This window comes from Hylobates moloch, unplaced genomic scaffold (assembly GCF_009828535.3).
Source record: "Hylobates moloch isolate HMO894 unplaced genomic scaffold, HMol_V3 SCAFFOLD_10, whole genome shotgun sequence".
NCBI classification, from domain to species: domain Eukaryota; kingdom Metazoa; phylum Chordata; class Mammalia; order Primates; family Hylobatidae; genus Hylobates; species Hylobates moloch.
In genome coordinates this window covers 13,156,052-13,170,138 of record NW_026652285.1, presented here as the reverse complement: position 1 = coordinate 13,170,138, position 14,087 = coordinate 13,156,052, and the positions used below count along the sequence as shown (strand labels likewise).

General features: G+C 37.7%; 2 protein-coding genes across 10 annotated transcripts in view; one reads left to right on the top strand and one right to left on the bottom strand.

Annotated features, from left to right (window-relative positions):
• The window catches only part of NF1 (neurofibromin 1), a 324,371-nt gene that overhangs the window by 48,524 nt on the left and 261,760 nt on the right, over positions 1 to 14,087 (bottom strand). For all 5 annotated transcript variants that reach the window (XM_058446141.1, XM_058446142.1, XM_032163044.2 and 2 more), the window contains 3 exons: positions 5,183 to 5,615; positions 3,625 to 3,965; positions 652 to 854 (listed from right to left, as the gene is read on the bottom strand). In XM_058446141.1, the coding sequence (XP_058302124.1) occupies positions 652 to 854; positions 3,625 to 3,965; positions 5,183 to 5,615 (977 nt within the window). The remainder of the gene's footprint in view (positions 1 to 651; positions 855 to 3,624; positions 3,966 to 5,182; positions 5,616 to 14,087) is intronic.
• Positions 3,680 to 13,129, top strand: EVI2A (ecotropic viral integration site 2A). Of its 5 annotated transcripts, none has more exons than XM_058446145.1 (3): positions 3,764 to 3,801; positions 5,713 to 6,072; positions 12,402 to 13,129. In XM_058446145.1, the coding sequence occupies exon 3, from the start codon at positions 12,411 to 12,413 to the stop codon at positions 13,119 to 13,121; it is 711 nt and encodes a 236-aa protein (XP_058302128.1). In that variant the 5' UTR covers positions 3,764 to 3,801; positions 5,713 to 6,072; positions 12,402 to 12,410; the 3' UTR covers positions 13,122 to 13,129. The 5 variants fall into 5 exon arrangements, with proteins under 5 accessions (XP_058302127.1, XP_058302128.1, XP_032018940.1 ...); XM_032163049.2 differs by lacking the exon at positions 5,713 to 6,072 and adding an exon at positions 9,800 to 9,914 and having other exon boundaries at positions 3,773 to 3,801; XM_032163051.2 differs by lacking the exons at positions 3,764 to 3,801; positions 5,713 to 6,072 and adding exons at positions 10,526 to 11,045; positions 11,084 to 11,092 and having other exon boundaries at positions 12,410 to 13,129.

Below are 14,087 nucleotides of genomic sequence, written 5' to 3'. Positions count from 1 at the left end.
AAGTCAAGAAATGTGTTTGAATGCAGAAAAAAAAGTTTTATGTATTACAGGGAAAGGAAAGGGAAGAAAAGGACAGGAAATATGCTGGGAGAAGATCAACATTTATAAAACTATAGGATATGAAGATGGACAAATATAAAGAGTGGATGTTAAATTTATGAGACTTAGTAAAAACCAAGTCAGAACTAACTCTGGGCCCTGTATTATGTGCCACTGTGCTCTCTGTGAACTGTATATTTACAATAAAATCATTGTTCAAAGTCAACCTGAAGAGAAAATGACTAGTTCTCTAAAATTAAGGAGGCAACATGGATACTTATGTGGACTTTTCTGCTACGAAGAGAAATGCTGAAGCTAATTAAACTGTAACAGTGAAGAAAATACTTTGTAAGTGGTCCAGAGGTGTGTAAAGTACCAAACTCTTGCCGCTTTGCTTTTATTATAAGAATTTTGGTGGATTTCTCAATGTGGCCTACCAAAAAGTTCCTTCAGAGTTCCTTCAGTTACAGGATACCACAGATATAAAATCAGAAGAGGAAAAAAAGTAAAAATATAAGTGAAAGGCTTCACTGGCAAATTCTGAAATGAAAGGGTTTTCTTTGAATTCTCTTAGAATAATTGTTAGTACTAAAGAAAATTATCATTACTTACTAGATTTGCTAAATCCAGAAATACACTCTTCCAAAAATTCTAACGTGAGGTGTGGCTCATTGGCTGCCAGTGTCTTACTAATAGAGACAATAAAGAGGGTGTTGTTGGCAGGGATACATAAACCTGATGTCTCTAGTAACTGGCCCTCGATTTTTAAATTAAAGGTACAAGTTAAGGCACACAGAAGATTATAGGCAGCTGACCTAGGAGAAAACACAAATGAAGTTGTTTTAAAACGTATTTTTCCTTATAGTTCCAAAATTTTTTCATAACATACAATCTGTGATTCTGTTACAAAGTATGATAAACTATTTTTAAATTTTGTGATCAATTAGAAATAAGATGTTATAATTCTACAGTAAAACCAAAATACCCCTTAATCATTTAGGGATTTTATAAAAAGGGACACACTTGATATAACCATAAGAGCACTGTGAGGCTCCTACGACAGAGGGGCGGGGTATAGGCTTTCCTAAAATAAATCCCACTGGGACATAAAATATGAGAAGACTTATGGTCCTAAGATGGATCAATAGAAATGAAGTCAGAAGGCCGGGCGCGGTGGCTCACGCTTGTAATCCCAGCACTTTGGGAGGCCGAGGCGGGCGGATCACGAGGTCAGGAGATCGAGACCACGGTGAAACCCCGTCTCTACTAAAAATACAAAAAATTAGCCGGGCGTGGTGGCGGGCGCCTGTTGTCCCAGCTACTCGGAGAGGCTGAGGCAGGAGAATGGTGTGAACCCGGGAGGCGGAGCTTGCAGTGAGCCGAGATCGCGCCACCGCACTCCAGCCTGGGTGACAGAGCGAGACTCCGTCTCAAAAAAAAAAAAAAAAAAAAGAAATGAAGTCAGAATAAGGCACACCACACATTTTTAGCAGAGCCAAAACTCAAATTCTGGTTCTCTTTCCCACTAGATACAGTTATAATGGGGATCATAAGGACAGATATCAGATGGCCCTTCCCTTCATCAAATTAGAATGTGAAAATCTTTAATCAGGATCTGCTGAACTTCTTTCTGGGTGTCCTAAAAGTTACCCTACAAACTGAAGGTTAAAAACAAAATTAACTTATAATCGAGTCCTCCCATTTTTCCCTCTATGACCTCATTACATCATATATAACCACCAATATGGAAAAAAAACTGTAATATCCAGGTTTCATTGAGACCAAACATCACTTACAAATGTCTAAAAATATATTTAAGCAATTTAGGAGACAGCCTAAAAGACTCAGACTCAATTTAAAAATTTTAATTTTCTCCCCTGTCCAGTAAAGGAAATAGTTTGCTCAGTAAATGTCAGGTTTTCCTTACCTCTGAATGTTTATCATGCTACTATAGTTATGCAACAACCATATAGGGAAAAAAAGCCACTGGAATTTAAGTCTGCCTAAAGGCTTTTTCTCTGGGATGACATGCTTCAGCAAAAAGCAGAAGCTGTCACAGATGGTTTTAGGTCACTAGAGAAGAATACAGGTTTACCCAGGCTAATAATTGTTAAAAGGTTGTATTTTTCAATGAAGATCTTTGAATTAGAAATTAAAGGCAGGCTTATAGCTCCATTCTCCTAAAATGTGAAAATTAGTGTTATTATTTCTGTTTATGTATCTTTTTTCTTTTTTAAAAGATTTTTAGTCAGAGTCTCACTATGTTCCCCAGGCTGGTGTGCATTGGCTATTCACAGACATGATTATAGCACACTGCAGCCTTGAACTGCTGAGCTCAAGCTGTCCTCCCGCCTCAGCCTCCCGAGTAGCTGGGACTACAGGTGTGTGCCACAGTGCTCAGCTTGTGTCTTTTACTAATTCCCAGGAATTCTAAGTTATACAATTTTGACAAAACTTTTATCCTGTGTATTTCAACACTTATAAAGAATTGGACTTCCTCAAACCAGGACAGGTGTCACAGACACCTATGAGATAAAGGAAGCAAAGCATACACAAAATCTTATGTACAATTTCTGAAGCCCATCCAAGTACATATATCTTGATTTTTTTCTTTATCCTTTTAAGTAAAGGAGAATTTGGAATCCTAAAAGGCCCACTATAAAACTTGGGGTATGTTATCCTCAGGGAAAATTTTCAGAAGTTAAGAATTTACATCTGTAAAAATCTTCAAAGTCTCAGGGTACTTGAGACAAAGAATTATCCTAACTTGGTAAGGGGAGGGGAGAAAAGGGAGAAAAGGTGCAAGGAGATGCTGGCAGGGAGGGAAAAGATAAGAAAATACTACTTACTAAGTATAAACTATTTGCTAGTTTGCTATACTATACTACTACACATACTATTTTTTAAGCTTTTGTAGGTATATGAGGAAGGCAATTACCTTTATTTCACAAATAAGGAAACTAGATCTCTGAGAACTTCAGTATCTTGCTCAAAGTACATAGCTAGAAAGTGGCATATCTGTTCAAACCAAATCTACTCACTCCACAGCCATGCTCTTTCCACATGCATATTCAAATTATTAAGCCTAAATGGAACCAATTACACTCTGCTCAGATGACTTATTTGTCTTAAGATTTATTTTGAGAATTTTGTTAAGAGTGATGTAGGTGGAAAGTATGCAATAATGTTACCAAGTTATTGAACATTAGGACTTCTTTTGTCAAACAATAATCTGACTTGACTTTTAAACTAAATAGTGATATACTTCTGAAAATGGAAAAAAATCAGAGGACTTAGAGGAAGAAAAACTTAATTTAGGATACTTTGGAAAAAAAATCTGCTATGTCGTTTTGTTTTACATGATGGAGAAAGGACATATATTGGTTTAGTGTGAATCACCCTGTTTGGAATTCCACAGTTCATGTGAATACTCCACAACTTGATGAGGTCACAGTGGTTAACCAACATTGCATACCTTCCAATTTAGAGTATTAAGGTAGAGGCTGTTTTAAAATTCATTAAATGGTCTCATTTTAAAAGCAACAAACCCCAAATAAAACTGAAGTGAATTTTAAAAAAACCTACCGTAAACTCGGGTCAGAACTGCCTAAATTAAGTAATGCAATATTGAGCAGTGTCCCAGGGACATCTTTTGGCCGAATCTTGGTGTGTTGGGGGATAGAGTCGGGCTGTGACAGTTCCCAGCGGGTCCGGATATGAATGATAGACTGGACAATGGCTTCACACTCTTGGTGCATGAAGGTGAGCGGCGTGCCCTGGTTTGCAATGGTTAAGGTGAACTGGTTCTCATCTACTAGGCAGATTTCTTCAATTTCCGAAGCATAATAAATGTCATTTAGAAAGACTGATTGCCCTAGGACTTTTGTTCGCTCTGCTGAGGTTACTTGGACAGCAGTAGAACCAACCTGGAAAGTGGTGGTGAGGGGGTGAAGTGGAGAAGAATTAAATTCTTTTACATAAAATTCTAAAAGGCTCCAGAAACCAATCAACCAAACAAAACACTATGCCATTTAAGGAAGAGTTCCCACCATTGTATATTCAAATGGTTCAGTAATTATTATGATAAATGTTCTCAAAAGAAACAAAACATTTAAAAATTTTTTAATTTTGCTTTTTAAAAAGGTCAAGAATCTTATAGAAGGCCAGGTGCGGTGGCTCATGCCTGTAATCCCAGCACTTTGAGAGGCCAAGGTGGGCAGATCACTTGAGGTCAGGAGTTCGTGACCAGCCTGGCCAACAATCTTGTCTCTACTAAACCTACAAAAACTAGCCTGCCGTGGCGGTGGGCGCCTACAATCCCAGCTACTGGGGAAGCTGAGGCAGGAGAATCGCTTGAACCTGGGAGGCAGAGGTTGCAGTGAGCCAAGATCATGCCACTGCACTCTGAGATCGCGCCACTGCACTCCAGCCTAGGCAACAGAGTGAGACTCCATATCAAAAAACAAAACAAAACAATCTTATAGAAAAGTACTGATTTTATCCTGAAGGTTCATGTTCCTCACTCTGAAAAAAGCATGTAATAATCAGAAGAACTGTCATTAGGTAATTTCTACTCTCTACACATTCCTACGATTTGAATGACATAACAAACTGCCCTCTCCAAAACACTCTTCTACTTCCAGCCTAAGCTAGAATAAAATGTATACGTCTCATATCCTCCACAGGACCTCAATGATGACACAAATGTTGGTCTTCCTACATCTAGATTTATATAACCTTTTATTTTTTGAGACAGAGTCTCCCTCTGTTACCCAGGCTGGAGTGCAGTGGCGCAATCTCGGCTCACTGCAACCTCCACCTCCCAGGTTCAAGCGATTCTCCTGCCTCAGCCTCCCAAGTAGCTGAGATTACAGGTGCCCACCACCATGCCTGGCTAATGTTGGTATTTTTAGTAGAGACGGGGTTTCACCGTGTGGCCAGGCTGGTCTTGAACTCCTGACCTCACGCAATCTGCCCACCTTGACATCCCAAAGTGCTTGGATTAAAGGCGTGAGCCACCGCGACGGCCTTACGTGACATTTTATACACCACTATGGGGGTAGGACACCTAGGGAGGCCAGGATACAGTCTCGTTAGTCAAGAAAAGCAATGAATTCTTTGCAAAACACAGACTGAAACTTACTTTAATAGAAACTTTGGTGTCTTTGTGAGCTAGCTTGAGAGCATTGTGGAATACCTTCAGGTCCTCTTCTAAAGCCAAGGTGGCAGCAGGTAGTTTCTGTTGTTCATGCTCTATGTGCTCAGCCAGTTTCCCAGGACAGTCTATGAAAACAAGCCTTTTGCTACCTTTGAGGCCAGTCAGCAGCCGCTCATGATACTTGGTGTACTCCCTGACCCAAGAGTTACAGTTATAGATATAGACTGCGGAGACGTTGTCATAAGCAAAGCCAGGAAAAACAACAAACCACTTAGAGAGAAAGTCTGTTTTAAAGCGATTGCTAGGCCCGGTATGGGTAAGGTCCACTACAATTTCATATGGCTTTGCATAATACGGCTTTAAAGTCAGTAAGACATGGTATATCAGCAAATCACCATTGATTTGACCAGTTTTGAACCTAAGGAAAATGACAAAAAAGACAAAGATTATTAGCAGTGTTTAAAATAAATATACAGATGCCACTAACCGATTTTATTTTATGATTCATTTTCTAGAGAGAAGAATATAAAACAATTCTTCAAAGTCTGGGTTCATTTTTTAAATCAGTTGTTTTTTGGACACTGAGAAATAAGGCTAAGAGAACAGACAAATCTCCAATTCAAAAATTTTGAGCAGCAACAACAATAAAAAATTTGCCCATGAGTCAAGAAAGGAAGAAAACAGTGGGAATTAGTTGGTTGCCTGCAGGGCCCACCAAACTCCTTAGGCGAATAGTCTGGTAGGAATGACCCATCTGGAGCTCTGGACTGAGATGGTTTTAGCCAATCCATTTATCCCACCTTGATCACAGACTGATTCAGCAATGAACTCATTATTCAAACCAGGACAACCAGGGCCAAAGAGGCCCAGTTCAGGTAGTTTAGCTTAAATTGTTGGGATTTGAGATATTTCTTTCCTGGTGTTTATAAAGAAGGGAATACGTAGCCCTAGGAGTTGCTAGCTCATATTCTGGGATATAAAAGAAGAGCCTCCCAAAAGACTGAAGAGAAGGAGCTGAGAAATAAAGAGACAAACTGGAGCCCTGGCCATATCATTTGTGTATTAGATAAAGCCTCTCCTGGGGTCAAATTTATCCCAGGACTACTCAGTTCTATAAGCCAATAAATACCATTTTTTGATTAAGCCATATTAGGTCATATGTTGCTTAAAACCAAAAGAATACTAATAAATGTGAGCAGCCACAGTGAGGACCATGAAAAAGCCCTGAAGTAATGGTACCAAAGTTTCAAATCAAAACAATCTATATTAACTTAGGCCCAAAGTTTTCTGTATGTGATGATTCTGGTGATACTACTACTAAGTAAGTTAAAATAAATATCTTTACCTCAGAGGTTGGTTAATGGATATAAAAATATAATCAGGGCCGGGCACAGTGGCTTACGCCTATATTCCCAGCACTCTGGGAGGCTGAGGCAGGTGGGTTACATAAGGCCAGGAGTTCGAGACCAGCCTGGCCAACATGGCCAAACCCTGTCTCTACTAAACATACAAAAATTAGCCAGGCATGGTGGTACATGTCTGTAATCCCAGCTACTTGGGAGGCTGAGGCATGAGAATCACTTGGACCTGGGAGGCAGAGCCTGCAGTGAGCTGAGATTGTACCACTGCACTTCAGCTTGGGCAACAGTGAGACTGTCTTAAAAAATAATAATAAAATAAATAATATATGTATTATTATAATTAGATAGAATGAACAAGTTCTACTATTCATAGTAAGGTGACTAGTTAATAATGACATTGTATATTTCAAAACAGCTAGACGAAAAAATTTCTTTTCTTTGAGGCAATGGATATCCTAATCACCCTGATTTAATCATTACACATTATATGCATGTATCAAAATATCACACATACAGGCAGGGCATGGTGGCTCACGCCTGTAATCCCAGCACTTTGGGAGGCCAAGACGGGCGGATCACCTGAGGTCAGGAGGTCAAGACTAGCCTGGCCAACATGGTGAAACCTTGTCTCTACTAAAAATACAAAAATTAGCTGGGCGTGGTGGCACGTGCCTGTAGCCCCAGCTACTTGGGAGGCTGAGGCAGGAGAATCGCTTGAACCTGGGAGGCGGAGTTTGCAGTGAGCTGAGATTGCACCACTGCACTCCAGCCTGGGCAATAGAGTGAGACTCCAACAAAAAACAAAACAAAAAAAAACAAAACAAAAAAATCACACATACTCCATTAATATGTACAAATTATCACGTATCAATAAAAAACTTCACCTCAGAGTTTTTAATCTTGTTGGGAGAAAATAAGATAAAAATATGACAAGTCAAATGATTTTAGAACAAGACAAATATTTCAAGATAGAAGATATGAGGTAGAATGTAATCACTTATCAAAGGAAATGCAGAGAAAATACTGTTATTAAGACAAAGGAGAGAGAGAGAGAGATCAACACAAACTGGGCAGTCAGTGAAAGCTACATAGAAGATACAGTGGCTGAATCAGATAAGGGGGAATGCAGAATTCAGCAAGAGGACTGGGCAGGCCTTATGGAGAAAGGCAAAAAGGAAAAGAAACAGGTAACTAGATGTGTTGAAGAGACAGCTAGTCTAGCCCGAATGGAGGATTCAGGTAGGGAAGTTTTGAGAGATAAGGCTGGGAAAATACAGAATAGTCAAATTGCAGAGAGACCATAACTGCCCAACCAAAGGGCTTAGGTTTTCCACTAGGTGCTCACCATCTCTCAGCATATGTTCTGTGGACTACTGGCATCAGAATCAACTGTGGTGCTTGATAAAAATGCAGTTTCCTGGTCCCAACCTGGACCTACTAAATATGGATCTACATAGTGGGGCCTGGAAATTTTTATCTTTTTTTTTTTTTTTCCCTTAACTCAGGCTGGACTGCAGTGGCACGGTCACAGCTCACTGTAGCCTTGACCTCCCCAGGCTCAGGTGATCCTCCCACCTCAGCCTCCTGAGTAGCTGGGACTACAGATAAGCGCCACCGTGCCTGGCTAGCTTATTTATTTTTTATTTTTTTGTATTTTTTGTAGAGACAGGATTTTGCCATGCTGCCCAGGCTGGTCTTGAATTTCTGTGGCTCAAGTAATCATCCCGCCTCAGCCTCCCAAAGTGCTGAGATTACAGGTGTGAGCCACCACGTCCTGCTTTATTTTTAAACAATCTTCTCATCTGATGTTTATGTACACAAACATTTCTGAATCATTGTTGTATGTATTAGGGAATTGCTCAACCGGTTTTATTTTCCCTTAAAGAAAGGGGTGATATGACCAAAGAAAGTGATGTATACAAGATACAAGAAGGAGTCAGGGCTACCAAAAAGGCACTGTAGAGTCTAGGTATGACCTGATAAGGATCTAAAATACTACTGTTGACAGTAAAAACAGGGAAAAAGAAACTGATCCAACAATATGAAGGAAGGACCAACATGATTCAAAGTCTGATTAGGACTGAGAGGACTTAAAATGATGTGTTGTATACTAAGCCTCTGATATTAGAATGTTGCTATCATGAACAGAAACAAGAAGACTGTGACAGGCAGCCTCTTTTAAAGAAAAAATAAAGTTCTTTTTATTTTATTAATTTAATTAATTTTTAAGAGATGGAGTCTTGCTATGTTACCCAGGCTGGATTTGAACTCCTGGGCTCCAGTGATCCTCCTACCTCAGCCTACCTAGTAGCTGGGATTACAGATATGTGCTGCCATATCCAGTTTTTTTTTTTTTTTTTTTGAGAGTCTTACTCTGTCTTCCTGGCTGGAGTGCAGTGGCACGATCTCAGCTCATGCAGCCGAGATCTCATGATTTCTGCAGCCTCCACCTCCCGGGTTCAAGCAATTCTCCCGTCTCAGCTTCCCAAGTAGCTGGGACTACAGGTGCATGCCACCCTGCCTGGCTAATTTTTATATTTTTAGTAGAGGCAGGTTTTCTCTATGTTGGCCAGGCTGGTCTTGAACTCCTGGCCTCAAGTGATCTGCCTGTGTCACCCTCCCAAAGTGCTGGGATTACAGGCATAAGCCACCGTGTCCAGCCCATACCCAGTTCTTAAAGTCTGTTTCAGTCATGTTAAACTTGAGGTGATGACAGGATGTTTGACAGTTGTGTGTGTGTGTGTGTGTGTGTGTGTGTATACACACACTACACCACACAAAAGCATTTTCTGTCCCATATAATCTAAGTTTACTAGATATTTTCTCAAATAATTGTTGCAGTTCCACAATTGCATATTAACTGATCAGTACCCCATGGACTCCAAACTCACATTTGCAAATCAGTCTGTAGATTTCAAATAAGTCTTTTAGAGAAGATTTGAAATGGAAGATACCATTTCAAAACCTCTTTTGAATGACACTAAAGCATGTAGTAGGCCTATAGAATGAGCATACTGTCAAAAGGCATTAAGTGGAAAACGCTCCCTGCTCTGGAGGCGGGGATTTGTTCTACAAAGCCTCCTGTCATGCCAGTGGCCAACTAGAGAAGTTGGAGTTTTTTCTTTTTTTTTTTTTTTTCCTCCTGTGACATGTGCTTTAGTTGCAGTGGAAAGGAAATGTGTCATCTGTGGTTTGGTTTTAAAAGTGGAAAACTAGCTGCACATATCCTTTTTTACTGCAGATTTACTTTAAGGCTCATATTCTCCAAGTCTATTCTGCTTTAAATAAGAAGACAAGAAAAGAAGTGGTTTATCAAAATCACGTTATAATCAGATTTTGACCAAGCATTTTGTAAGGTAGGTCATATATATATGGCTTTTCTTATGCCTTTTCACTTCTAACGTTTGACAGATTAGCGTTCGAGGAAATGCTATCAAAGTGTGTAAGAATCTCACTAACAAACTAGAATCGTAAGTGACTGAAAATGTATACTGTTTTTTTTTCTGTCCTATTACATAAATTTTAAGTTAGAAATGAAAAAAATTACCATCACCATGGAGTTTTAAATTAGGATTAGGAAGGATCTAAGTTTGGATTCCACAAGTAAACTGGAAATGTTTTGTTATTTTTCAAAAGTTAAAAAATAAATTTCTCATTACTAATGCTTGGACATTACAAATTCTACGGAAAATAAATTCTACTGAAAATGATCAGAGATAAGAAAACTTTTGATAACACAACCTGGCCTCCAAGGCATAAACTGGTGTAAAAACAGTCCTCAATTCTCAGGCATTTGTAAGGGCAAGAGAAAGTCTCATTTTGTCATACAGTTTGTTTATTTGGGCACTGCAGTACATCTGGCTGAAGACAATCAACAGCAGGCCTATTATCTGTTCCGTGGTAAGCACTGTTAAAATGTATACCAATACTATGATGTATACTACACTGTTAATGAGCTAATGTGAAAAGAATAATCTTTAAATCATTCTAGCATCTAACACAGAAGTCCAGTCTAGTATAAAAAGAGGGAAATTACTTGCTAATCCAATTTCAAGTATTTCTTTTTGTGAAAGAATCATGAAATATCCAAAGATTTATGTCACTAAACTTAAAAATTAAAGCTGAATACAATATTATACAAAAGCCAGTGACTTCTGCCTTTAACTGTCTACCAAAGGCCATAATCTAAAAAGTAATCTTAATCCTAGAATATTTAATAAAGAGTTTTTCCTCCCTACTATTAATATGAAATATAGTCTCCAGTTAGCATTGTTTATTACATGCTACTTTTGTTTGTATAACTCAACATATCACATTTCTTATTTTCAATTTCTGTATTTTAATAGTATACAAATGTTAGCCAATGACATATAACAACCATTTCTTATAAAACCTTGATGTTCAAAAGCCTGACTAGCAGTGGCATCCATGTTGCTTAGGAGTTGGTTTGGAAACAAAGACTTTCAGGCCCTACCTATACTAGCTAGGTAAGAATCTGCTTTTTTTTTTTTTTTTTAATAAAAAGGACTCCTAAGTACATTTGAGAAGAATTTCTATAGCATACGTAGGGTTCTTAACCAGGCATTTTCATTTAGTAAATCTCAGGAGAACAATATAGTTTTGCTTTTAGTTCATTCAAATAAATGCTAACAATAAAATACTCCTTTCAAAAGTAGCTCAAGACAAACTGGTATATTATTATAAGATACCTCAATAATGATTATAAATCTTTCCTGCTGGGTTAGCAGTACATGGAACTGTTAAATTCTAAGATATGCCATTTCTATGTACATCAATCATTTGGTAGATAATAAAAATGAATAATATAATTTGTCTCCTTTTTGTACTAGTTTCCAGCAAGCTCAGGGCCAAAGTAGAAATTCAACATTTTCAATTATATGTTGAGATGCTTATAATCTGCCACTTCATCCCAAATCATCAAGATCCTGATGCCCTATTTCTATTTTATTACACATTTTTTTTTTTACAATTATGTCAAAATCAGAAAAAACGCTAGGTATAAATGATGCTTTAAAAGAAAACCCAGCAACTTTTGTTGAATTAAAATTTTAAGTCTACTCAGAGGAAATTTGCTGTTTTTTGTTTTTTTTTTTTTCCAGATTTTTAGGTTGAGAAAACCGGTATGCCTTTGCCTTCAGAAAGACACAGTCAGTCCAGGGAAATATAAATGAAAAGAGACAACCACCACAGTAAAATTGCGTCCACAAATACACTTACAAATGTATTTCTAAGTACCAGCTTTATTCTAAGCTTCAAGATGAACACCCGAGAAAAAAAAAAGAACACCTTGAATTTCTATTTGAAGTTCAGTTTCTTTTGGTTGCTACCAAACTTCCCCTCTTTCCACCAAAAAAATTTGCATTTTTATTTCATACATGAAGCAAGAAGCTCAAGGCCACATTTCTTCTGTAAAGATTGGTGACAGGTTAGAGGGTGGGTAGTTTCTGTAAGAATGATCCTTAATTTTTTTTTTAAAGAAGGAATCAGAAAAGTAAAAGCAGAACTAACTGACTCAAAGCAGAAGTCTAGCACGCTTCAAAGGAAGAAAACTATATAAAGCCATGATATTCCAATTAAAATGATTAATATTTATTTGTAATGCTAACTTCTAGCATCTAAAAGTGTAACAGAAATTAAAATGCTTCTTCATACATAGCTGAATAGGAAAGAAATTCAGTTGAGAAGGAATTCAGGGTAGCGAGTATTAGGCATAAGCCTGTAGTTTACTTGTAACATCTCAACACTATCTTTTAACTACAATTACCAAAACTAGGATCCATTATTCTTTCACAAACTAACAAATTATATTGCTATCCCAACAGATTACCAGTATGCCCACGGACATGGAACACACAGGACATTACCTACATCTTGCCTTTCTGATGACAACAGTTTTTTCTTTGTCTCCTGGAACAAAAGCAAACTATACCCATCTGTGGGCTAACAGTACTTCTTCCTGGGATTCAGTTATTCAAAACAAGACAGGCAGAAACCAAAATGAAAACATTAACACAAACCCTGTAACTCCTGAAGTAGATTATAAAGGCAATTCTACAAACATGCCTGAAACATCTCACGTCGTATCTTTAACTTCTAAATCTGAACAGGAGCTTTATATACCTTCTGTCGTCAGCAACAGTCCTTCAACAGTACACAGCATTGAAAACACAAGCAAAAGTCATGGTGAAATTTTCAAAAAGGATGTCTGTGCGGAAAACAACAACAACATGGCTATGCTAATTTGCTTAATTATAATTGCAGTGCTTTTTCTTATCTGTACCTTTCTATTTTTATCAACTGTGGTTTTGGCAAACAAAGTCTCTTCTCTCAGACGATCAAAACAAGTAGGCAAGCGTCAACCTAGAAGCAATGGCGATTTTCTGGCAAGTGGTCTATGGCCCGCTGAATCAGACACTTGGAAAAGAACAAAACAGCTCACAGGACCCAACCTAGTAATGCAATCTACTGGAGTGCTCACAGCTACAAGGGAAAGAAAAGATGAAGAAGGAACTGAAAAACTTACTAACAAACAGATGGGTTAGTGAAGAAAAATGCAAAGTAGCAATGAAAAGGGTTATGGAGTAAAAATGAAGTCAGTTGGTATTTAATCCCAAAGTGTTGTTCTGATGATCTAAAATTTGACATGGTAGACCTTGCAATTTAGAATCAAGCAGGTGAGACAGGTAGAAGTATGCCTGCTGAATTACTTAAACTGTGTACTTTTGTTTTGACACTGAATATTTTAAAAAGCAAATAATAAAATAACTAAGCATTTGAGGAAAGTTTTAAGGATAAATTGAGGAAACTGATTAATAGAGATAGCAAGGGACAATTAAATAAATATTCCCTATGTAGCAATAGTGGTTAGATGATCTTTGTCTGAATGTAATTAAACTTTGAAGAGTTTTAGTGTGTCCTTAAAGCCAAGTATATGCTTTAACATCAAATGGAAGTCAAATTCCTAATGCATAGATAGAGCTAAACTGTGTAATTTAATGGTATCTTCTTTGCTGGATGTGGCAGAATCCATACCAGCTTATCAATCAACACAGCTAATTTTAGCCTAGATCCTTTTATCTTTCCATATGGCACACGTAAGAAAGTGTTTTTCTACTATTAATACTAAATTAAAACCTTTACTTTTGTATAATAAATTAAAACTCAGAATAAACCTGTGACCATGTATATTTGCATTCACTTTATTACTTTAGAGAACACGTTGTAAAGATCAGTAAGAAACAGAGCACGACTAAAATAAATAAGATTTATAGCCACACCAATAGGCTGAGTGTAAATGCAAAGTATGTTTCACTGTTTAAGATGAATAATATTCATCTTTTCTATAAATATTACTTACTAGAACATTAACAAGTACCCAAAGGTTGATTAATTTTTGGACTTCAAGGATGCCAAATAGCCTAATGATTGATTAGAGGTGTGTGTGTGTGTGTGTGTGTGTGTGTGTGTGTGTGTGTGTGTTCAAATCTGGAAAACTGGATACTTCAGGT

Excerpts from the sequence above, each read along its gene's own strand:
- EVI2A (XM_032163051.2), top strand. The coding sequence starts at position 10,987 with ATGTTGCTTAGGAGTTGGTTTGGAAACAAAGACTTTCAGGCCCTACCT.